Raw genomic sequence first — 23,243 nt, 5'->3', positions numbered from 1 at the left:
GTTTATCAATTTTGTTTATCTTCTCAAAGAACCAGCTTTTAGTTTTATTGATCTTTGCTATCGTTTCCTTCATTTCTTTTTCATTTATTGCAGATCTGATTTTTGTGATTTTCCTTCTGCTAACTTTGGGGTCTTTTTGTTCTTCTTTCTCTAATTGCTTTAGGTGCAAGGTTAGGTTGTTTATTTGAGATGTTTCCTGTTTCTTAAGGTAGGATTGTATTGCTATAAACTTCCCTCTTAGAACTGCTTTTGCTGCATCCCATAGATTTTGAATCGTCGTGTCTCCATTGTCATTTGTTTCTAGGTATTTTTTGATTTCCTCTTTGATTTCTTCAGTGATCACTTCGTTATTAAGTAGTGTATTGTTTAGCCTCCATGTGTTTGTATTTTTTACAGATCTTTTCCTGTAATTGATATCTAGTCTCATAGCATTGTGGTCAGAAAAGATACTTGATACAATTTCAATTTTCTTAAATTTACCAAGGCTTGATTTGTGACCCAAGATATGATCTATCCTAGAGAATGTACCAAGAGCACTAGAGAAAAATGTGTATTCTGTTGTTTTTGGATGGAATGTCCTATAAATATCAATTAAGTCCATCTTGTTTAATGTATCATTTAAAGCTTGGGTTTCCTTATTTATTTTCATTTTGGATGATCTGTCCATTGGTGAAAGTGGGGTGTTAAAGTCCCCTGCTATGAATGTGTTACTGTCGATTTCCTCTTTTATGGCTGTTAGTATTTGCCTTATGTATTGAGGTGCTCCTGTGTTGGGTGCATAAATATTTACAATTGTTATATCTTCTTCTTGGATCGATCTCTTGATCATTATATAGTGTCCTTCTTTGTCTCTTCTAATAGTCTTTATTTTAAAGTCTATTTTGTCTGATATGGGAATTGCTACTCCAGCTTTCTTTTGGTTTCCGTTTGCATGAAATAACTTTTTCCATCCCCTTACTTTCAGTCTGTATGTCTCTAGGTCTGAAGTGGGTCTTTTGTAGACAGCAAATATATGCGTCTTGTTTTTGTATCCATTCAGCCAATCTGTGTCTTTTGGTGGGAGCATTTAGTCCATTTACATTTAAGGTAATTATCGATATGTATGTTCCTATTCCCATTTTCTAAATTGTTTTGGGTTCGTTATTATAGGACTTTTCCTTCTCTTGTGTTTTTGTCTAGAGAAGTTCCTTTAGCATTTGTTGTAAAGCTGGTTTGGTGGTGCTGAACTCTCTCAGCTTTTGCTTGTCTGTAAAGGTTTTAATTTCTCCATCAAATCTGAATGAGATCCTTGCTGGGTAGAGTAATCTTGGTTGCAGGTTTTTCTCCTTCATCACTTTCAGTATGTCCTGCCACTCCCTTCTGGCTTGTAGAGTTTCTGCTGAGAGATCAGCTGTTAACCTTATGGGGATTCCCTTGTGTGTTATTTGTTGTTTTTCCCTTGCTGCTTTTAATATGCTTTCTTTGTATTTAGTTTTTGACAGTTTGATTAATATGTGTCTTGGCGTATTTCTCCTTGAATTTATCCTGTATGGGACTCTCTGTGCTTCCTGGACTTGATTAACTATTTCCTTTCCCATATTAGGGAAGTTTTCAACTATAATCTCTTCAAATATTTTCTCAGTCCCTTTCTTTTTCTCTTCTTCTTCTGGAACCCCTATAATTCGAATGTTGGTGCGTTTAATGTTGTCCCAGAGGTCTCTGAGACTGTCCTCAGTTCTTTTCATTCTTTTTTCTTTATTCTGCTCTGCAGTAGTTATTTCCACTATTTTATCTTCCAGGTCACTTATCCGTTCTTCTGCCTCATTTATTCTGCTATTGATCCCATCTAGAGTATTTTTCATTTCATTTATTGTGTTGTTCATCATTGCTTGTTTCATCTTTATTTTTTCCAGGTCCTTGTTAAATGTTTCTTGCATTTTGTCCATTCTATTTCCAAGATTTTGGATCATCTTTACTATCATTATTCTGAATTCTTTTTCAGGTAGACTGCCTATTTCCTCTTCATTTGTTAGGTCTGGTGGGTTTTTATCTTGCTCCTTCACCTGCTGTGTGTTTTTCTGTCTTTTCATTTTGCTTATGTTACTGTGTTTGGGGTCTCCTTTTTCAGGCTGCAGGTTCGTAGTTCCTTTTGTATTTGGTGTCTGTCCCCAGTGGCTAAGGTTGGTTCAGTGGGTTGTGTAGGCTTCCTGGTGGAGGGGACTAGTGCCTGTGTTCTGGTGGATGAGGCTGGATCTTGTCTTTCTGGTGGGCAGGTCCATGACTGGTGGTGTGTTTTGGGGTGTCTGTGGACTTACTCTGATTTTAGGCAGCCTCTCTGCTAATGGGTGGGGTTGTGTTCCTGTCTTGCTAGTTGTTTGGCATAGGATGTTCAGCACTGTATCTTGCTGGTCGTTGAGTCTTTGAAGCTGGGTGCTGGTGTTGAGATGGAGAACTCTGGAAGATTTTCGCTATTTGATATTATGTGGAGCTGGGAGGTCTCTTGTGGACCAGTGTCCTGAAGTTGGCTCTCCCACCTCAGAGGCACAGCACTGACTCCTGGCTGCAGCACCAAGAGCCTTTCATCCACACGGAAAAAGAGGAAATGGGGAAAAAAATAATAAATCTTGCTCTCAAGCCCACCTCCTTAATTTGGGATGGTTAGTTGTCTGTTCATGTATTCCACAGATGCAGGGTACATCAAGTTGATTGTGGAGCTTTAATCCGCTGCCTCTGAGGCTGCTGGGAGAGATTTCCCTTTCTCTTTTTTGTTCTCACAGCCCGCAGGGGCTCAGCTTTGGATTTGGCCCCGCCTGTGCGTGTAGGTCGCTGGAGGGCGTCTGTTCTTTGCTCAGACAGGACTGGGTTAAAGGAGCCGCTGATGCGGAGGCTCTGGCTCACTCAGGCCTCGGGGAGGGAGGGGCACGGAGGCAGGGCGGGCCTGCGGCGGCAGAGGCCACCATGACGTTGCAGAGGCCGGCGTGACGTTGCACCAGCCTGAGGCGCGCCGTGCGTTCTCCCGGGGGAGTTGTCCCTGGATCCCGGGACCGTGGCAGTGGCGGGCTGCACAGGCTCCCTGGAATGTGGATAGTGACCTGTATTCGCACACAGGTTTCTTGGTGGCGGCAGCAGCAGCCTTAGCGTTTCATGTCTGTCTCTGGAGCTCCTTTAAGCAGCGCTCTTAATCCTCTCTCCTCGCGCACCAGGAAATAAAGAGGGAAGAAAAAGTCTCCTGCCCCTTCGGCAGGTCCAGACTCTTCCCCGGACTCCCTCCCGGGCAGCCGTGGCACACTAACCCCCTGCAGGCTGTGTTCACGTCGCCAACCCCAGTCCTCTCCCGGCGCTCCGACCGAAGCCCCGCTCGCTCCGGCGGGTGAGCAGACAAGCCTTTCGGGCTGGTGAGCGCCGGTCGGCCCTGATCCTCTGTGCGGGACCTTTGCGGCTCCGAAGCTCCCCGCTCCGCCTCCCGCTGTCTCCGCCCGCGAAGGGGCTTCCTAGTGTGTGGAGACCTTTCCTCCTTCACGGCTCCCTCCCACTGGTGCAGGACCCGTCCCTATCCTTTTGTCTCTGTTTATTCTTTTTTCTTTTGCCCTACCCAGGTACGTGGGGGGTTTCTTGCCTTTTGGGAGCTCTGAGGTCTTCTGCCAGCGTTCAGTAGGTGTTCTGTAGGAGTTGTTCCACGTGTAGATCTATTTCTGGTGTATCTGTGGGGAGGAAGGTGATCTCCGCGTCTTAGTCTTCCGCCATCTTCCCAGTCACCTTTTTTATTATTATTTATTTTTTTTTTGGCTGCGTTGGGTCTTCCTTGCTGCACGCGGGCTTTCTGTCTAGTTGCAGTGAGTAGGGGCTACTCTTCATTGCGGCGTGCGGGCATCTCATTGCGGTGGCTTCTCGTTGCAGAGCACAGGCTCTAGGCACGCAGGCTTCAGTAGTTGTGGCACGTGGGCTCTAGAGTGCAGGCTCAGTAGTTGTGGCGCACAGGCTTAGTTGCTCTGCGGCATGTGGGATCTTCCCAGACCAGGGATCGAATCCATGTCCCCTGCAGTGGCAGGCGGATTCTTAACCACTGCGCCACCAGGGAAGTCCAGTCCCCAACACTCTTTACTTGCCATGTACATATTCACACGTAATAATCCTGATAACTCTCTAAACCTGTTAAAGAAGAATATTGCCAAAGGAAAAGGAGGTCAGAAGTGGACCCCTGAAGTTTGCAAGCCCATTTCTGGTGTGATACTGGCAAACTCACTCATATGTGTGTATATATATATATATATATATATATATATATATATATATATATAATAAATACATTCCACAAATGCTCATTGAGTGCCTAGTGTATGCCAGACATAGGATATTGACCAGTTTGGGAGAAGGTGAGTGGTCAGGAAAAACCAAAAGACAATTAGGCATCATCCAGGCAAAGGGAAGAACACCTACGGGGACGGGGAAGGATGGATGGAGAGATACGCATTGGGGGAACTTCAGATAATTAAATGTGCCTGGAGCAGAGAGTGCACATAGGCATCTGGAAGGAGAGGAGGCTTAGAAAGGTGAATTTTGGCCAAGTTGGCTAAAGAACTTAATAACAGTTATTTGATTTTTTAAAAAATTCCTCAGATTTTGCCCCTATGCAGAACAGTATGGAGGTTCCTTAAAAAACTAAAAATAGAATTACCATATGACCCAGCAATCCCACTACTGGGCATATACACAGAGAAAACCATAATTCAAAAAGACACATGCACCCCAATGTTCATTGCAGCTCTATTTACAATAGCCAGGTCATGGAAGCAACCTAAATGCCCATTGACAGACGAATGGATAAAGATGTGGTGCATATATACAATAGAATATTACTCAGCCATAAAAAGGAATGAAACTGGGTCATTTGTTGAGACGTGGATGGATCTAGAGACTGTCATACAGAGTGAAGTTGAGTCAGAAAAAGAAAAACAAATATCGTATATTAACGCATATATGTGGAACCTAGAAAAGTGGTACAGATGAACCGGTTTGCAAGGCAGAAATAGAGGCACAGATGTAGAGAAGAAACGTATGGACACCAAGGTGGGGAAGTGATGGGGGGGTGGTGGTGGTGGTGTGATGAACTGGGCGATTGGGATTGACATGTATTCACTGATGTGTATAAAATGGGTGACTAATAAGAACCTGCTGTATAAAAAAAGATTAAATTTTAAAAAATCCTCAGATTTTATGGCAAACAATGCAGATTCTTCCTGTAACATCCAATTGGATGTCAAGGAATCAAGGTTAAAATGCAGGTGTATATGTCTGGGCTGTCTTAGTGCAGATCACTAATAGAGTGGACTTTCCTTCCTGAGTTCTGTACTGTGTTATTTGCACTGTATTAAAATAATAATAACACTGGTAATGATAAAAAATAATGAGGTTAGGGCTTCCCTGGTGGTGCAGTGGTTGAGAGTCCGCCTGCCGATGCAGGGGACACGGGTTCGTGCCCCAGTCCGGGAAGATCCCACATGCCGCAGAGCGGCTGGGCCAGTGAGCCTTGGCTGCTGAGCTTGCTTGTCCAGAGCGGAGCAACGGGAGGGGCCACAACAATGAGAGGCCCGCGTACCGAAAAAAAAAAAAAAAAAAAAGTTGTCACTGGACTTCACTTGGTTTGGGGCTTTGATTTTTTTGGTATAATTTTAACCTACTAGGGAAAAAAAATTCTGTTTTTACTTCTAACAAAATGGTAATCTGACCGGTGTTTTGAGAACAGACGGCTACAAACGCATTAAAGAAAGCCCTAAGTGGATTTCTTTTGATCAAAGAAAATTCCTTCTCTTAGTGTGGGAATCGGCCACTCTTCACCCAGACATCTCTTGCTGTGGTGTATGTTAGTGGATGAAGCAGAGGGGAGTAACTGAAGAGTTGAAGGACCCTCTGGTACCCTTCTCTGAAGGCATCTCTGAAAGACCTATAGCAAAATACTGAACAGCTACTGATCTTTTGAAGATAGTTGAATTTTGTTAGCTTAGAGTATGTAATATAAGACTCAAGATTTAACCAAACACTGCCAATTACTATTGAGAGTTGTGCTGATTACTATTTTTTCCAGCTTTATTGAGATACAACTGACATATAACATTGTGTAAGTTTAAGGTGTATAATATGATTTGACACATTTATTGCAAAAAAAGTTATCACTGTAGCATTAGCTAACACTATCTCATCACATAATTACCATTTCTTTTTTGTGGTGAAAACATTTAAGATCCACACTCTTAGCAACTTTCAGGTACTATAAAATACAGTATTGTTAACAATATTCACGATGCTGTGTATTAGATCCTCAGAACTTAATAATCTTATAACCGGAAGTTTGTACCCTTTAATCAGTGTCTCGCAATTTCCCCCACCTCCCAGCCCCTGGTGGCTACCACTCTGCTCTGTTTCTATGATTCAGCTTTTTTATATTCAACGTATTTGTCTTTCTCTGCCTATTTCACTTAGCTTAACATCCTCAAGGTTCATCTGAGTTGCTGTAACAGTAGGATTTTCTTTTCTCTCATGGCTGATATTCGTGTGTGTGTGTGTGCACGTGTGTGCGCGCGCGTGTGTGTGTGTTGTTACATCTTTATCTGTTCACCCATTGATGAATGCTTAGATTGTTTCCATATATTGGCCTTTGTAAATAATGCTGCAGTGAACATGGGGGCACAGATTTCTTTGAGATCTTGTTTTCATTTCCTTTGGATATATATCTAGAAGTAGCATTCCAGGATCCTATGGTGGTTCTATTTTGAATTTTTTGAGGACCCTCCATACTCTCTTCCACAGTGGCTGCACCAATTTACATTCCCACCAACAGTGCACAAGGGTTTCCTTTCTTCATATCTTTGTCAACACTTTTTTTAACTCTTGTTGACAACAGCCATTCTAACAGATGTGAGATGATAGTTCATTATGGTTTCACATTTCTGATTAGTGATGTTGATCATCTTTTCATATACGTGTTGGCCATGTGTGTGTCGTCTTTGGAAAAATGTTCAGTTCCTCTGCCCATTTTTTAATCAGGTTGTTGTTTTTTTGGGTTTTTTTTGTTTTTTTTTTTTTTTTACTATTGAGTTGTATGAGTTCTTTTTAATGTTTGTTTGTTTGTTTGTTTATGGCTGCATCCAGTCTTAGTTGTGGCATGTAGGATCTTTCATTGCAGTGCGCAGGTTTCTCTCTAGTTGCGGTGCATGGGCTCTGTAGTTGCTGTGGTGCATGGGCTTAGCTGCCTGGTGGCATGTGGGATCTTAGTTCCCCGACCAGGGATCAAACCCACGTCCCCTGCATTGGAAGGCGGATTCTTAACCTCTGGACCACCGGGGAAGTCCCTGAGTTGTATGAGTTCTTTATATATTTTGGATATTAACCCCTTACCAGATATATGATTTGAAAATATTTTCTTCCTTTCTGTAAGTTACCTTTTTATTTTGTTGATTGTTTCTTTTGCTGTGCAGAAGCTTTTTAGTTTGATGTAATCCCACTTATTTTTGCTTTTCTTGCTTGTGCTTTTGGCATCATATCCAAAAAATCACTGCTAAGACAAATGTCAAGGAGCTTTTTCCCTGTATTTTCTTTCAGGAATTTTGTGGGTTTTGGGTCTTATATTTAAATCTTTATTCCATTTTGAGTTAATTTTTGTGATTTGTGTAAGAAAGGGGTCCAATTTCACTCTCCTGCATGTGGTTATTCAGTTTTCCCAACACCATTTATTGAAGAGACTGTCTTTTCCCCATTGAGTATTCTTGGCTCCCTTGTCAGATGTTGGTTGACCATATATCTCAAAGTTTATTTCTGGGTTCTCAGTTCTGCTCCATTGGTCTATGTCTCTGTTTCTGTGCTGGTATCATACTGTTTTGATTACTATAGCTTTGTAGCTATATTTTTGTTTGAAATCAGGACATGTGATGCCTCTAGTTTTCATCTTCTTTCTCAGGATTGCTGTAGCCATTGAGGATCTTTTGTCATTCTATACAAATTGTAGGATTTTTTTTCTACTTCTGTGAAAAAAATGTCATTGGAATTTTGATATGGATTGCATTGAATCTGTAAATGGCTTTGGGGGAAACATGGACATTTTAACAATATTAATTCTTATCCATGAACCTGGGGTATCTTTATTTTCTCTTCTTCAGTTTCTCTCATCAGAGTCTTGTGGTTTTCAGTGTACAGATCTTTCATCTCTTTGGTTAAATTTATTCATAAGTATGTTATTGTTTTTGATGCTAAAATGAATGGAATTATTTTATTTCTTTTTCAGATGTTTAGATGTTAGTGTAGAGAAAGGCAGGTGTTTTCCATATGTTGATTTTTCTATTCTGCAACTTTACTGAATTCATCAGTTCTAGAGTTTTTTGGTGGGTCTTTAGGATTTTCTATATATAAGATCAGATCATCTGAAAACAAATACTTCTTCCTTTTCAATTTGGATGCCTTTTTATTTCATTTTTCTTGCCTTAGTGCTCTGGCTAGGATTTCCAGTACTAAGCTCAACAAGAGTGGTGAGTGTGGGCACCCTTATCGTGTTCCTGATTTTAGAGGAAAAGCTTTCAACCCTTCACCATTGAGTATGATGTTGGCTGTGGGTTTGTCATATATAGCCTTTAAATTATGTTGAGGTATGTTTCTTCTATACCCAATTTGTTGAGTGTTTTTATTATAAAAGTACGTTGTATTTTGTCAGATGCTTTTTATGCATCCATTGGAATGGTTATATATATATATATATATATTTATTTATTTATTTATTTATTTTTCTTTTTTTGCGGTATGTGGGCCTCTCACTGTTGTGGCCTTTCCCGTTGCGGAGCACAGGCTCCGGACGCGCAGGCTCAGCAGGCATGGCTCACAGACCCAGCCGCTCCACGGCATGTAGGATCTTCCCAGACCGGGGCACGAACCCGTGTCCCCTGCATCAGCAGGCAGACTCTCAACCACTGCGCCACCAGGGAAGCCCCTAGTTATATGATTTTTATCTTTCATTCTAATATTAATGTGGTGTACCACATTTATTGACTTGCATATGTTGAATCATCCTTGCATCTCAGGGACAATTCCCACTTGATCGTGATGTATGTTTTTTTAATGTGCTGTTGTGTTCAGTTTGCTAACATTTTATAGAGAATTTTTACATCTATATTCGTCAGAGGTATTGGTCTGTGGTCTTCTTTTAGTGTCTTTATCTGGCTTTGGTATCAGGACAATGCTGGCCTCATAAAATGAGCTTGGAAGTATTCTCTCCATTTTTTGGAAACGTTTGAGAGCAATTGGCATTAATTATTCTCTAAATGTTTGGTAGTATTCACCAGCGAAACCACCTGGCCCTGGGCTTCTCTGTATTTGGGGGGTTTTGATTACTGATTCAAGTTCTTCACTCATAACTAGTCTGTTCAGATTTTTGTTATTCAGTATTGGTTATTTCTAGGAATGTGTCCATTTCTTTTAGGTTATTCAGTTTCTTGGCGTAAATTGTTCATAGTAGTCTTGCATGATTCTTTGTTATTTCTGTGATAGCAGTTGTAATGTCTGTCTTTCATTTCTGATTTTGAGTTCGCTTTTTTTTTTTTCCTGAGTTAGCCTAGCTAAAGGTTTGTCAATTTTATCTTTTCAAAAACTGGCCTTGGGCTGATTACAGTAATCACTAATCTGTTTGTTTCAATACAAAATAATAAAATACATATTTGATGAAATTTTAAGTTACTTGTCATGTACTTAGGCAAGAATTTCACAGAGTAACATTTCTAGTCATTTAATGTCATGATATCATCTATTTCATCTTTTATTTCAGATGAATAGGAAGAGACCAACCTATTAAGAATTGTGATTGTGTTTTTGTTTGTTTGTTTAGACTTATGGAGGAACTTGTACAACTTTCCTCTGTAATCATTCCGTTAACGTTTCCCTTAGTTTTTAATTGTAATATTTTAATTGTACAACTAATATACTGTTAATGATTCCTTATTAAAAACTAAGACATAAGACATATATACAGGGTAAAGACAGTCTCTCCTGGCCTTCTCCCACTACCCTTGTCATTCTCCTTTCCTCCCCAGAGATAATCATTCTTAAGTTTGTGTGCCCTTCCAAAATTTTTCCTATATTTACATTATATATACTTGTACCTATACATGCATAGGCAGATTGATGTTTGTTAAAGTATTTATCTAAACCAAATCAGATAATGTGAAGCTCATACTTTACATTAGATGATTTCAAGCCATGATTTTTTTTTTCTTGTGAAAAGTCATTCTTTAAGGCTTATAGAAAGGCATTCTTCAAGGCTATTTTTTTTCTTTGTTTTACCCAGTGTCTTAGCTCAAGCTATCATAATGAAATAGCGTAGACTGGGTGGCTTCAACAGTAGAAATTTATTTTCTCAGTTCTGTCACCTGAAGTTGGAAGTCAGGTGCCAGTGTGGCTGGTTTCTGGTGAAGGCCCTCTTCCTGGCTTGCAGACAGCCGCCTTCTCCTTGTGCCCTCACAGGGCTGGGGGAGAGAAAGAAGAAATTCTCTGGGGTCCCTTTCTCATAAGGGCACTAATCCTATCATAAAGACCCACCCTCATGAGGTCATCGAAATCTAATTATCTCCCAAAGGCCCTATTGACAAATACCATCACATTGGGGGTAAAGGCTTTAACATATAAATATGAGAGACACAAACATTAGGTCCATAACACCCAAACTGTGCCACTTCTTTTAATTAGTAATGTGAATAAAGGTGCCGACTTTTTTTTTAAACATCTTTATTGGTAGGTGCCAACATTTTTAAAATGACTAAACCAAAGGGAAAATAAATATTTATTTAGGAGTTTAGATAATCTTATCTAAAGGTGGGGATGAAAGGTGAAGATAAATTCAAAAGGGGTAAAGGTCTAAAATTCCATTAAGTAAAAAAAAAAAATTCAGTTGTATGAATATAGGATGGGTAAAACTTGAATTTGACAGCAATTAACATGAGAAGTATCTGGTGATGTTGACAGTGACTGATGTGATGTGTGAATGCAGTTTTCTGATACTTTAATAGAAATATAATATCCTGATCAAGAGAGGTCATCAGTCTCTCCATTCTTCCCTTAGTAGGCTACTTTCAGAATACTGTATTCAGATATAGCAAATATAAGGAAGAATACAGCCAAACCAGTGATTGTTTCTGTTTGTGCAATGTGGATACTGTCTAATGGGTTTGTGGAGACAGTTAATTACTAAAGTGCCTGTGAAATGCATGGTGACATAACTAGTATACAGCAAGTTTGAATTTCATAGAGTAGAATATGCAATAAAATACTTGGTACCTTTGTAGAAAGTAAGCAAGAACTTGGTTTTTTTATGATAAGGTATTAATTTTTTATGTGCCTTTGATTATAATTGAAACAAATTTCAAGAGACAGTGGTCTAGATCATTCCAATCCAAGCATTGTCGCATGCACACCTGGGAGCTCGGTAGGAATGCAGACTCTCAGGCCCCATCCTAGGCCAGCTGAATGAAAACCAGCACTTTCACAAGCTCCCCAGGTGATCCACATGATCATTAGACCTTAAGAGCATGAAAACTTTCAGTTGTGTTCAATGAAAGCTTTAAAAAGCTATGAAAATGTCTCCAAACTTCTTTTTATACCCTCTTAAAGAGTGATGCAGTACTTCGGGTAGAGTGAAAATGAAGGATGATATAATAGTGATGGCTTATGTGGCTGTTGCATTGTCCTTCTAGGCAATTCTGTCATTCTTAAATTTTCTTTTTTTTTTTAGCACAGATTGAAATGATTGCGTATTTGTGAGATAATTTCTAGGAAGATTAAGTAGCAAATGTTTTAAGATACAGAAAAAATAAGATCACTAAGATCTCACAGTGTACCTTAGATTTATAGGAGTCCATTGAACTTGTATTTTAATTGCAAAATAGAATGAGTTTTTCTACTTCAAAAATATACAAATTTTTTGGTTTTTGGAAGAAAGAATCTTCTGGGGAAAAAACCCCTCAAAGAATAAAATTCGGTCCAGTAGACCCTGATGATATACCAAGTGTTAAGGATCTTTCAAAATATACTGGAAACCAGATTGTATATACAAAAATGTAGCTAAGAATGCAAAGTGATATGAAATAAGTATCAGGTGAGTACTGTGAAGGTTTAGAAGAATGAGAGTTTTGTCAACATATTCATTAAGCATTAGGTGCCCATGAGGTGCCAGACATTGTTCTTGGAATTGGGATAAAATGGCCTATTGGAGCTTATGTTTTGGTGGAGGGCCCAGACAGTAACCAGCCAGTGAATGTTTGTATAATGCTAAGTGTTATAAAGAAAACACAGAGCCAGTGAGGGGATGGAGACAGATCAGGACGCCACAAAGCAGGGGCTTTCCTCCTCTTCAGTAATTAGGGGAACGTGGAAGGAGTCGCCATTCGACCGGACACTGAATGAAATGAGAGAGCCGTGTGGGGTGAAATGGCCCATAAACAAAACTGCAGCAAGATTTTCTGCTCTAAAGACCTTTCATCTCCTTAACTGAGTGAAACTGCCTGCACCCTCAGGGTTATTACCCAGGATGCAAATACTGTCAACCCCTGCTTTCTTCATCAGCTTGGTGTCCTGAAATATGTCCCAGCACAAGAAGCAGTGTGAGCTCCACAAAGAGCCCATCGGTCCCAGCTCAGACACCTTTCCCCACAGTGGTGTGAAAACACTGGTCAGTTGTTACCAAACTTAGTTCAAGTTAAACACAACAGATCCACTTTTTAAAAAAATATTTAGTTATTTATTTTGGCTGCGTTGGGTCTTGGTTGCTGTGCATGGGCTTTCTCTAGTCGCGGCGAGCGGGGGCTACTCTTCGTTGCAGTGCGCGGGCTTCTCATTGCGGAGCACGGGCTCTAGGGTGCGCGGGCTTCAGTAGTTGTGGCGCATGGGCTTAGTTGCTCTGCAGCATGTGGTATCTTCCTGGACCAGGGCTCGAACCCGTGTCCCCTGCATTGGCAGGCGGAGTGGAGTCTTACCCACTGCCACCAGGGAAGTCCCCAGGTCCACTCTTGAGCTCAGTCTGTTTTCACCTCTGTAAATTGGGGAAAATACCTAACTTGGATGGCTATTGTGAAAAGTTTAGCTAATATGCATCAAATACCTGGCATATATTAAGTGTTTGAAAAACAGGAGCTACTATTATTACTCACCATTGTGGTTATTAGTTCATTTATATCTACCTTAATATGTGGCAATCAAATTACAGATGTTTCCCCAGATTCCTCATCACCTGACTTAGTTTGTCTCATTGTTTGTTCTATGGAGTAATTTTTATAACCATTTAGAGTTCCCATAAGCGAATTAGAGTTCCCTACCTTGTGCCTCCCCTCAACCTACCATAGTCAGCTGCTCCCTCCAGGGTATGGTAGTGGAAAGTAGGTGTTGAGTGGGTGGGCCTCTCCAGGGCAGTTTGGGGGGATCAGTGTAAAATATGCATGAGTGACATCGTGGGAACTCGGCTGCATGAAAGGCGAAGATTCCATCCCGTCTGCTTTTAGCCACGTCCTCCAGACCTCCCAGAATCGTTCACAAGTGTGAACACGTTTCCATTCTTCAAACACACGGGCAGCTGGCTGGGAGCAATCCCTCAGGGGCCTGCAAAAGGGGTTTCAGTGTTTGACAGCCATCCCGAGCCCGGGGAGCCGGAGAGAGGCCTCACTGTGGGACGGGGCTCTAGTCTGTCCCTCACCCCTGAGATTTTCAGAGTCGTGTCTGGTTAACCTGAGCTGTCAGATCCCGTTTCCTGACCTGCTGTCATCGAACACTTCAGATTTAGTTTTCTCTGAAATATTAAAAAAAAAAAGTAAAGATTTGGATACTGTGTCTTCTTCCAACGTTAAGAGTCTGTTTCGTAATCTTAATGGCTTTTGCTCATTTTGAAAAGCAGTGAGGAAGGGGGTTGGTCATGGAAAAATAGGTAACTATTCTGACTAAATAAGTTTCCTTAAAATGTCGTGTAAAACTACATCAACAGGGCTTCCCTGGTGGCGCAGTGGTTGAGAGTCCACCTGCCGATGCAGGGGACGCGGGTTCGTGCCCCGGTCCGGGAAGATCCCACGTGCCGCGGAGCGGCTGGGCCCGTGAGCCATGGCCGCTGAGCCTGCGCATCCGGAAAAAAACTACATCAACAAAATAGGACCAATCCAAGAGCTAGAATCATTGGATTTTTATACAACATAATGCCCGTGATAAATACTAAAAACCATAACTGCCTAAAACAACACTGAAGGAATGTGAAGAAGGAATGAGTGAAGGAGGGGAGGGGGAGGGGAGGGGAGGGACAAGGAACATGAAGAAGGAAAGGACGGGGGAGAAGGAAAGGAAGAGAGAAACCGGCATCTGGCTTAGAGAGCACTTAGAGACCAGAGGACGCACCGGCAGAGCTCTGGTGGCAGGTTTATTTCTGCCTTGCTTCCCGGCTCGGCTTCTGTAGAACGGCCCTGAGTCATGCGATTCTCATCCGATTGCAAGACGGCCTTTGCAGGGGAAAGTCTGAGCCGTCCAGGTGTTCAGGCTGAGGCAGTCCCCGCAGCAATCAGAGTTCACACCTTCAAGAACAGACCAGGAAGTGGCCTCCTGTTTGAGATGCCCCTGATTTATGTTGAGTCTCAGTCATCACCGTGGTGGCCAAAAATTAGGTGTGCCCCTCACGGCTCTCCTGTGTCCCAGGTACTCTCAGAAAATGGTAGCAGAGGCAGGAGTGCATGGTTATCCAGTGCTGTGTGATGCATGTGCTGAGAGATGCATGTCACGTGGCCGGGAAGACCATCTCACCTTTCCATAAGAAGTCAGCCCAGTGGGCCTGCCTCTGAGGGGTCCCCGCAACCTCCAGGTGGTGTTCCTTCTGGCAGTAGAACAAGGGGCAGATGCAGGACATCACTGGGTGGTACACAGCACTGCTTCTGGGGTGGGGTACGCAGGGTGTGGGAGGTGATGATGGCAGTTGCAGTGGACGTGATGAGGTGGGTGGAGGTTAGCTTGCTCTGGGCTAGGGCTCTTTGATCAGAAAGATACATTTCTTTTTTTTTTTTCTAATTTATTTATTTTTGGCTGCGTTGGGTCTTTGTTGCTGTGTGTGGGCTTTCTCTAGTTGTGGCGAGCAGGGGCTACTCTTCGTTGCAGTGTACGGGCTCTAGGCACGTGGGGCTTCAGTAGTTGTAGCATGTGGGCTCAGTAGTTGTGGCTCGCGGGCTGTAGAGTGCAGGCTCAGTAGTTGTGGCGCATGGACTTAGTTGCTTTGCGGCATGTGGAATCTTCCCGGGCCAGGGCTCGAACCCGTGTCCCCTGCATTGGCAGGCACATTCTTAACCACTGTGCCACCAGGGAAGCCCGGAAAGATACATTTCTGATGCTCTTTATTCCTTTCCATAAATGCTACTTTCCATATGGAACCATTTCCCTCTAGATTGTTCCTTAAAGAACATCTTGAGCATACCTTGCGGTGCAGTTCTGATGCTACAAATTCTCTCAGCTACGTGTGTATGAAAATGTCCTTATTTCACCCTCATATTTGATGGATATTCTGCTCCTCTCCTCTGCAGTCCCCAGGCAACCACTGATTTTCTATCACATAGGTAACTTTTTACATGAAAGGCCAGAAAATACATGGAAACAGAGAGTGTGTATTCTTTTTTTTTGGTCTAGTTTTAATGCAACATCATAATTTTGAGGTTCATCCATGTTGTGTGTGCATCAGTAGTTCATTCCTTTATGTTGCTGAGTAGTGTTTCATTGTGTGGTTATATCACAGTTTGTTTACCCATTCACCTGCCCTGAGTATTTGTATATGAGTCTCTGCACGGATATGTGTTTTATTTTCTTTTGGGTGGCCTAGAAGTGGCATGCTGGATTGTATGGTAGGTGAATATTTATGTTTTTACCAAAGCGCTAAACCGTTTTCCAGTGTGGTTGTACCATCCTACATTCTCATCATGTGTGGTCGGCAGTCAGGGATACACCTTTAAATAAGGCCCTACCTGCTCCCAACCTTCCCATGCTTCAGCTGTAGCTATACACAGGCACAAATTAAATTCAAAGTCATGGAACATGGACTTTATTACACGGGCAAGGAGAAATAGCTAAAGTTGTTTTGGATGTGAGCTCAGAGAATTATTCTTTGGCAGAGAATTCTGTGGCTTGGGGAACTTGGAACACAGTCCAGAGGGGGAAGCTATGGCCACGGACAGGTGTTTCCCTGGCTGAGAGGATTCTTTTCCCGTGTGGAGGGGAATAGCCAAAGGATGACCAGAGTGGTGCCCTCTACAGTGTGGGGTGCAGGGCAGCAGCCGTCTTGCCCAGGTCTAAGGGCGGAACTATTCCCCTCTCCTAATCCAAGCTCTTACCATCTTTAAAAACCCACATTAGGTCTTCACTCGCTTGGTGTTTTTGTCAGTGTGGCCGCTCTGTGTATCTCCGCCTCCTCAGCTGCTGGGTGTCTGCCCTTCTCCGCATCTCACTTACCAGTTTGTCTGTAAGCTCTTGAGGCAGGCACTCTGTGCCTTTTTTCTTCATATGTCTGAAAAGTATTATGTACATAATAGCTGTTCAGAAATGTGGGTTGAATGAATGAAGTGCTGCTGGTAGTTGGTTTTTCTCACCTGAGAGAGTGTCCAGCACACTTCAGCGTTTACCATACGTAGGACCCAGGGTACAGCTGGGAGCTCGTTACCCACGCTCTGCTCTCATCCTTTGCTAACAGTTCCTCCTTAGTTGGCTGACACTACCCCTTCTCTGTACTTTCTCTTACCTTATACTGACCCAGGGTGAACTCTGATTTGTTCTTCTGATGTCCTCTCATCATTGTCTTTTTAGACTACATCCTCACTAACTGTATTAAATAACCCAGAACCAAAGAGGTGATGGTTTTCAGGTTTCTGACGTTCCCAGCCTTGGCTTTATTCCTGTCAGCTAGGTCCCTAGAGACCCTGGCCGTAAGCATTTCCCAAGTGAGTCGTGTCTCCCTATGTTTGCTGATCTCTTCCCTCCTTCTCCATCTAGATGACGTCCTGGAGTCTTTCAAAACTCAGCAAAGCAGCAGCTCTTCCTGGAAGGCTTCTCTTTTTATAAGAGATTTGCATGAAATCTCTTGGCTTTTCTTTTGTTTCAGTTGCACAGTGTAATGATCTGGTATTTGTATATGTTGCAAAATGAGCACCGCAATACGTCTAGTTAGTATCCGTCACCTCACAGTTACAATTTGTTTCTTGTGATGAGAACTTTTAAGATCTACTCTCTTAGCAACTTTCAAATATGCAATACAGTGTTATCATCTATAGTCACCATGCTGCACATTGCACCCCCCTGACTTAATTTTTTTCATAACTGAATTTGTACCTTTTGATCCCCTTCACCCATTACCCCTATCCCCCAGCCCCTACCTCTGGCAACCACCAATCTGTTCTCTGTATCTGTGAGTTTGGTTTTTTTGTTTTGTTTCTTTTAAAGTCCATACATAAGTGATATCATACAGTATTTGTTTTTCTCTTATTTGTTCACTTAGCGTAATGCCCTCAAGGTCCATCTGCATTGTCGCAAATAGCAGGATTTCCTTTTTTTTATGGCTGAATAATACTTCCTTTCTCTCCCTTCTTACAGCACGTCCCCGTAAACCCCTCTCATCCTCCTTAAAAAACTGGTCCATAATTACTGATTACTTGCTTGTTACCCTATCTGAAGATAAGGACCATGCCTCAGTTGACTTCATGTTTCAGCATCTAACACAGTGCTGGTGCAGAGTAATGTCCAGAAAATCAGTTAATGAATCAATAAATTAATGACTGAAAGAATTCATTCGTATTCATCTTTCATTCTCTTATTTTCTCTTCATGTCTTCCCCTCTTAACTTTTCTTTTGTTTCTGTTTTTCTCCACTGTGACTAAATTTCTGCAAGATAATAGAAATAATACGAGCTTTGTGACTTTAGAGTTTTCTTAGCTCGACAGATGTTGGAAGATGGATTTTGAATCCTAGCAAACAAATTGGAAAAGTTTAAATGTTGTGGGTAGATGTGGCAATGAAGATTTTATTGGTGTCTGTCATGAGGGTGGGAACATCAGTGAGGTTAACATTCTTTGCTCAGGAATGAGAGGCCTCTGGACAGATCTGCCCTATTCTAATGGCAGCACAAATAAAATTCTGTCACACTGAGATGTTAGATAGTTGACCTTTCTCCAATCTAGAGGTCTCCCAAGATGTCCATTATGGAAACCAAAGGTAAAGACACTGTTTAAAACCTTCCAAAGTTGGTTTAGCCCAGATACTTTTCATAGAGATATGATGAAATAATAAAGGTCCTAATACACTGGTCAGCAAGTCGCGGGTGCTAATAAATGCTAGGCTTTCATCGTTATCCTCCTTCCCAAGCTTCCTAAGGTTCCCAGAGACCTAAGTTTCCTTGACATTTCTCTTTGGATCAATGACACGAATAAGGGACAGATGCAAACTGTATGTGCCAGTCACCAATGTGCACATCTTCTTTACAGATGGCAAGAACTTAATTCTCCTCTTCTGCACCTATGTTTTCTTTGAGAATAAGATGCTTTTGACTGCACTCCAGCTATTGATTATGGAGAATGTTCTGTACAAACTTCCTGAGGGCCGTCCAGGAAACTCACGCAGTCAGGGACCGGTCCACTCGCCCAAAATCCCCCTCACAGATCCCTTTCCTAAGAGCACTGTGCAGTGATCCATCTTTTCCTGCCTTTGCTTGAGGGAGGTGCTCTAGACCTTAGCAGCAGGGGTAGGGAACACCTGAGCAGGTATTTTGAGAGGTATAATGTCAGACCAGCATGAACGGGAGCCATGTCAAGAGCCAGCAGCCAGTTTATCAGCATTAAGATTCTTAGCAGAAACTCTCCAATCCCAACCTGAGTCCAGTTAAAGTGGTGGTAGTTAATCTGGGATACCCTAGTGATGCTATCTACTGTAGTGTTAAATAGATGCTAATGTACTGAAAATGTTTCAAAAACAAACAAAACATAAAGGTAGTGGGAAAAAGAGCTATAGTGCTTCATTTCCTTACTTGAAAAACGTCGTCTTTATGGCTTTACATTCAGCTTTGTGAAATACAATTCAGCTGAATTTTCATTTAATAATTATGTAATGCAGGTGTAGACTTCCCCCTGTTGCTTGCACACAACCCCTGTTAATTGCAGCAATAGAAGTTGCTTCTGGAAAAGTTGACGCCTCTAAAAGCATTGTCCAGGGAAATGGGATGGTCAGTAACCCTTCAGTGTCTAAAGGTGCCAAACCTGTCTTCCAGGACTCCTCTTGCCCAAGAAAGTGAAAGAGGAATTGTTTCCTTTAAAATCCTTACAAGCTTGTGAAGGTGAGGCTGCATTTACTGGTCCACTTTCCTTAAGCCTCTGCAGTCAGAAGTCCTCAAGGCCAGGACCCTTGGAGAGTCTGTCAGCCTCATGTTGTTGGCAGTGGTTCACTTTGAGAGATTCCAAAAACACCCACTTAAATCATTTTTTCTTTGTCTTTTCAGGAGCATCTAAAGGCCTTTGATGGTGAAATCAATGCCTTTTTGGACAATATGTTTGGACCTCGGGGTGAGTGAGCTGCTTGAGGACTCAATGTGGAAGGAACACGGTTTAGTTAGAGAAGAGGATGGTGTCCTTTCTGGTGTCTTGACAGTGGTACTTGGCATGGAAGGACTTACCCGCCCTCACCTTCGATGTCCTTCTCCCGGAACGTGCAGAGGCGCCCCTCCCTCCTGCTCAGCCTCTCCCGGGATTCAGGCTCCGGGAGCGGGAACAGCGCGGTGCGCTCCTTGCCTCCGGCCGCCAGGTGGCGGTGCCTTTCCTTCCAGGTCTGCTGCATCCTCTCCGCCCCGCTGCCCACCCTCCTCCCACTTCCTCACGCGCACAGTCACACGCAGCCCTTTTGCCCTTACCTGCCCTGGGCAGCTCCTTCTAAAGCTGTGTGGGCTTCATCGGCCCAGGGCCACGAGGTCGGGCTCCGCAGCTCAGCCGTCTGAGTGTCCCGATGTTTCCTCCACCACCGGCCACTCGGACCACTGCGGGGTGTCCCGATGCGTCTGCCCCTTTCTCATCATCTGTTAAGTGTCAGCTGCAGTAATACTTTAGAAGCCTAAATCACAGAATGCGGTACTCTGGCTTAACACTCGCCAGCATCTTCTGGCGTCCTCAGGATGAAAACCCAGTTCCTCACCGCGGACCACACAGTCGTGTACTGTGCAGCCGCAGCTGCCTCTCCGACGCCACTGCTGCTCTAGGCATCTTACTTCCTCGACATGTAGCAGTCGTTCATTTGCTGTTCCTCCCGCTAAGACCTCCGGCTCCCCAGTGTAGTCAGCTCCTCCTCATATGTCAGGTGCTGGCCTGTGAACGTTACCTTCCCTGACAGGCTTTCCCTGACCAGGATGGCAGAGATTTGCCCTCGAGAGTGGCAAATCGAAAGCCTCTCATTATGCTGTATTTCAGCCTCTGTTTATTTCCTTCATACGCTTTATTAATAGCTCTTTCTCCCACGAGGGCAGGATCTGTGACTGTTATCTCCAGGGTGTATTACAGTCCTAGGAACCTGTGAGACACTGTATTTTGCAAATAAGTGAATAAGTTTTCCACAGCATGTTTTGTTTCCCTTGAGCCTTGCTGGTTCACAAAGCTGGAAAATCTACAAGTTCTGTCCTCAGCATTATTGGGTGGGAGGGGGAGGGAAATGAGGTTCTCCTGTTTCTCAAAATCTTTAAACAGAATCACACCGAGATGATTTAGACCACTCTCCAGTTTCCATACAGGCTCCATAAATCATCCTGCGTGAATGACTATTTATATAGTTTTAGTGAAATGGTACTGATTGTACAGAGCTTTAATATATATGTATATTTGTTCACATTGCCTTTGGTTTTCATTTTGTCTTGTTTTCCATTTTATCCTTGTGATGATCCTACAGGCAGGGTGGGACCTGTAGCTCGTAACCTGCTTTATGTGATGTGTTCTCTGCTGTACTGCTGTAGCAGGTAGTGTGATGCTCTAACAGGCATGCGGGGCTTCTGGGTGACTGGCTTTCTACGTGACATTTGCACTAGAGCCATCAGTGTCTCTGAGCCAAGGTCACGCTGAACTTTGCCATTGGTAAGGTCACTGTGACCTGGGATGATTTATTATTACTGTGGACGGGGATTAATTAAGGCTAGGATTGCAGTTGTCTGCCCAGCAGTGGTCATTTTTGTGGGAGTTTCCTTTGTAGCAAGGAGGTTGTGAGATTGACAGTTGACAGCTGGATCAGGTGACCTCCACAGTGACAGGGAGTCTAGCCTCCAGGCCGTCTAGTGCCCACTTCCCCTTTGAGGGGTGGCCCAAACTTAAATTGTCTGGCAGGCCCCCTGCTAAACCCACAGGTGTCCCCAAGCCTTTTCTGACTTTACCTACGCCACATTGGTACCATCAAGGGAGGTTGTTCTAGGCAAATACGTGACTCAGATGCAGAGCTGACATCTCAAGCACCAAAGATAATAAATGATATAAGTATCTGCTCCCATCTTTTGGTTGGAACAGTTATGGTCTTCCCCAACAATGGCGGCAAACATTTACAGGGCTGGGACAAAAGAAAATGCCAGCCTCAGGTGCTGTATTAGCTAAACGCGCTTGACTCAGTGTGTTGATTAATATGCATTTAATGACTGTTCCCGTCAACTCTGCACTAAGTGGCGATAAGTTACGAGAGAGACAGAGTAGAAATATAAGACGTAGTCGGGTCTCACGGAGCGTGCACTGTGGCTGGGAGGTAGAACCGTCACCTCTGAGGCAGTCGGAAAGCAAGGAAGTAAACCACGTGTGCTTGTTTCTGGGGCTGTCGTAGCAAAATCCCATAGACTGTACAGCTGGAAACAACAGCAGTTTATTCTCCCACGGCTTGGAAGTCAGGGTGTCGGCAGGGCCCTGCTCCCTCCGCGCTTCAGGGAAGCCTGTTCGTGCCTCGGCCCTCACTGCTTTCTGCTGTTGCCTTGCAGCTGCGTGGCTCCGTCTCTACCTCTGTCTCCATGTGGCCTTCTCCTCCTTGAGAAGCCAGTCTGCCCTCCTTATCAGGACGGACACTGGTCACTGAGCAGCGTGCACCCTAATCCAGTACGACCTCATCTTAACCGGTTTACGTCTGCAAAGACCCTGTTTCCAAATAAGGTTATATTCACAGATACCAGGAGTTAGGACTTGAACACATCTTTCTGGGGGACACAGTTCAACCCATAACACCATTAACAAGAGGCAGGGTAGCAGTTTAGTTCAAGTTATTTAACTTCTTTTACCCAATTTTTCTCAATCATAAAGTGGAGGTAGTACCACCTATGTGATGGATTTATCTATCACCTCGCCTGTGGTGATGTGGCATCACAGGGGTTGGCAGATGTCCAGACTCAGCAAATTGTACACAGTAAATATGTGCAGGACTTTATCAACCACAACTCCATAAAGCTGTTAAAAATAATATCACCTATATCATTAGCTTGTTTTGAGAATTTTAAAGAAGTTAATGTATATACAAGGCTTTAGGTCTGTGTGTGGCACAAAATCAGTGCTCTGTAAATGTTAATTATAATAACAGTATTATAGCCATGATAACATGTAAAATAACTATTTTGTCATGCAAATGAGTAGCTGTAGTTATGGAAGAGCCATGGGAAACGGCTTTCTTCAGAGGCCAGGACCTTGATCTGGGGGTTGAAGGACACGTAGGCTTTAGGCCACGTGGCACGTAGGATGTAGAGGTGGACGTTAGGAAGTGGCACAGCGCACGAAATTTATGACAGATAATTGTGAGCTAGTTGTGCTGAAGGTAATATCTGTTAGTTGCGTGAATGCTCCTCTCTTACCTTTTTATCTCTGTCAGAATAAGAAGTTTTTACAGAATAAGTGGTGGGACAGAGCTTGAGAAGGCACTTTGCTCACAGAAATGGTGCTCTGTAGGATGGGGGCGTGTAGAGAAGCTGGGGGTAGATGGGGTGGCAGGGAGCAGAAAGGGGAATTGGGACCGCGGAGACCAGAGGAATCAGGAAAAGGGAGAAACCAGTTCCTACAGCTCTATTTACAGAGATCAAAAACAGCATGCGGGGGCTTCCCTGGTGGCGCAAGTAGTTGAGAGTCCACCTGCCGATGCAGGGGACGCTGGTTCGTGTCCCGGTCCGGGAAGATCCCACTTGCCGCGGAGCGGCTGGGCCCGTGAGCCATGGCCGCTGAACCTGCGTGTCCGGAGCCTGTGCTTCGCAATGGGAGAGG

The 23,243-nt window shown here is 43.2% G+C and overlaps 1 protein-coding gene across 1 annotated transcript in view; it reads left to right on the top strand.

Moving 5' to 3' along the window:
• The window catches only part of ELOVL2 (ELOVL fatty acid elongase 2), a 67,411-nt gene that overhangs the window by 27,313 nt on the left and 16,855 nt on the right, over positions 1–23,243 (top strand). The window contains 1 exon segment of the mRNA XM_007466404.1: positions 19,493–19,556. Within this exon segment, the coding sequence (XP_007466466.1) occupies positions 19,493–19,556 (64 nt within the window).

The sequence above is a fragment of the Lipotes vexillifer genome, unplaced genomic scaffold (genome assembly GCF_000442215.2).
Source record: "Lipotes vexillifer unplaced genomic scaffold, Lipotes_vexillifer_v1.1 scaffold444, whole genome shotgun sequence".
In the NCBI taxonomy this organism is placed as follows: Eukaryota; Metazoa; Chordata; class Mammalia; order Artiodactyla; family Lipotidae; genus Lipotes; species Lipotes vexillifer.
The sequence above is the reverse complement of the archived record's forward strand: the minus strand, read 5'-3'. Positions and strand labels throughout refer to the sequence as shown.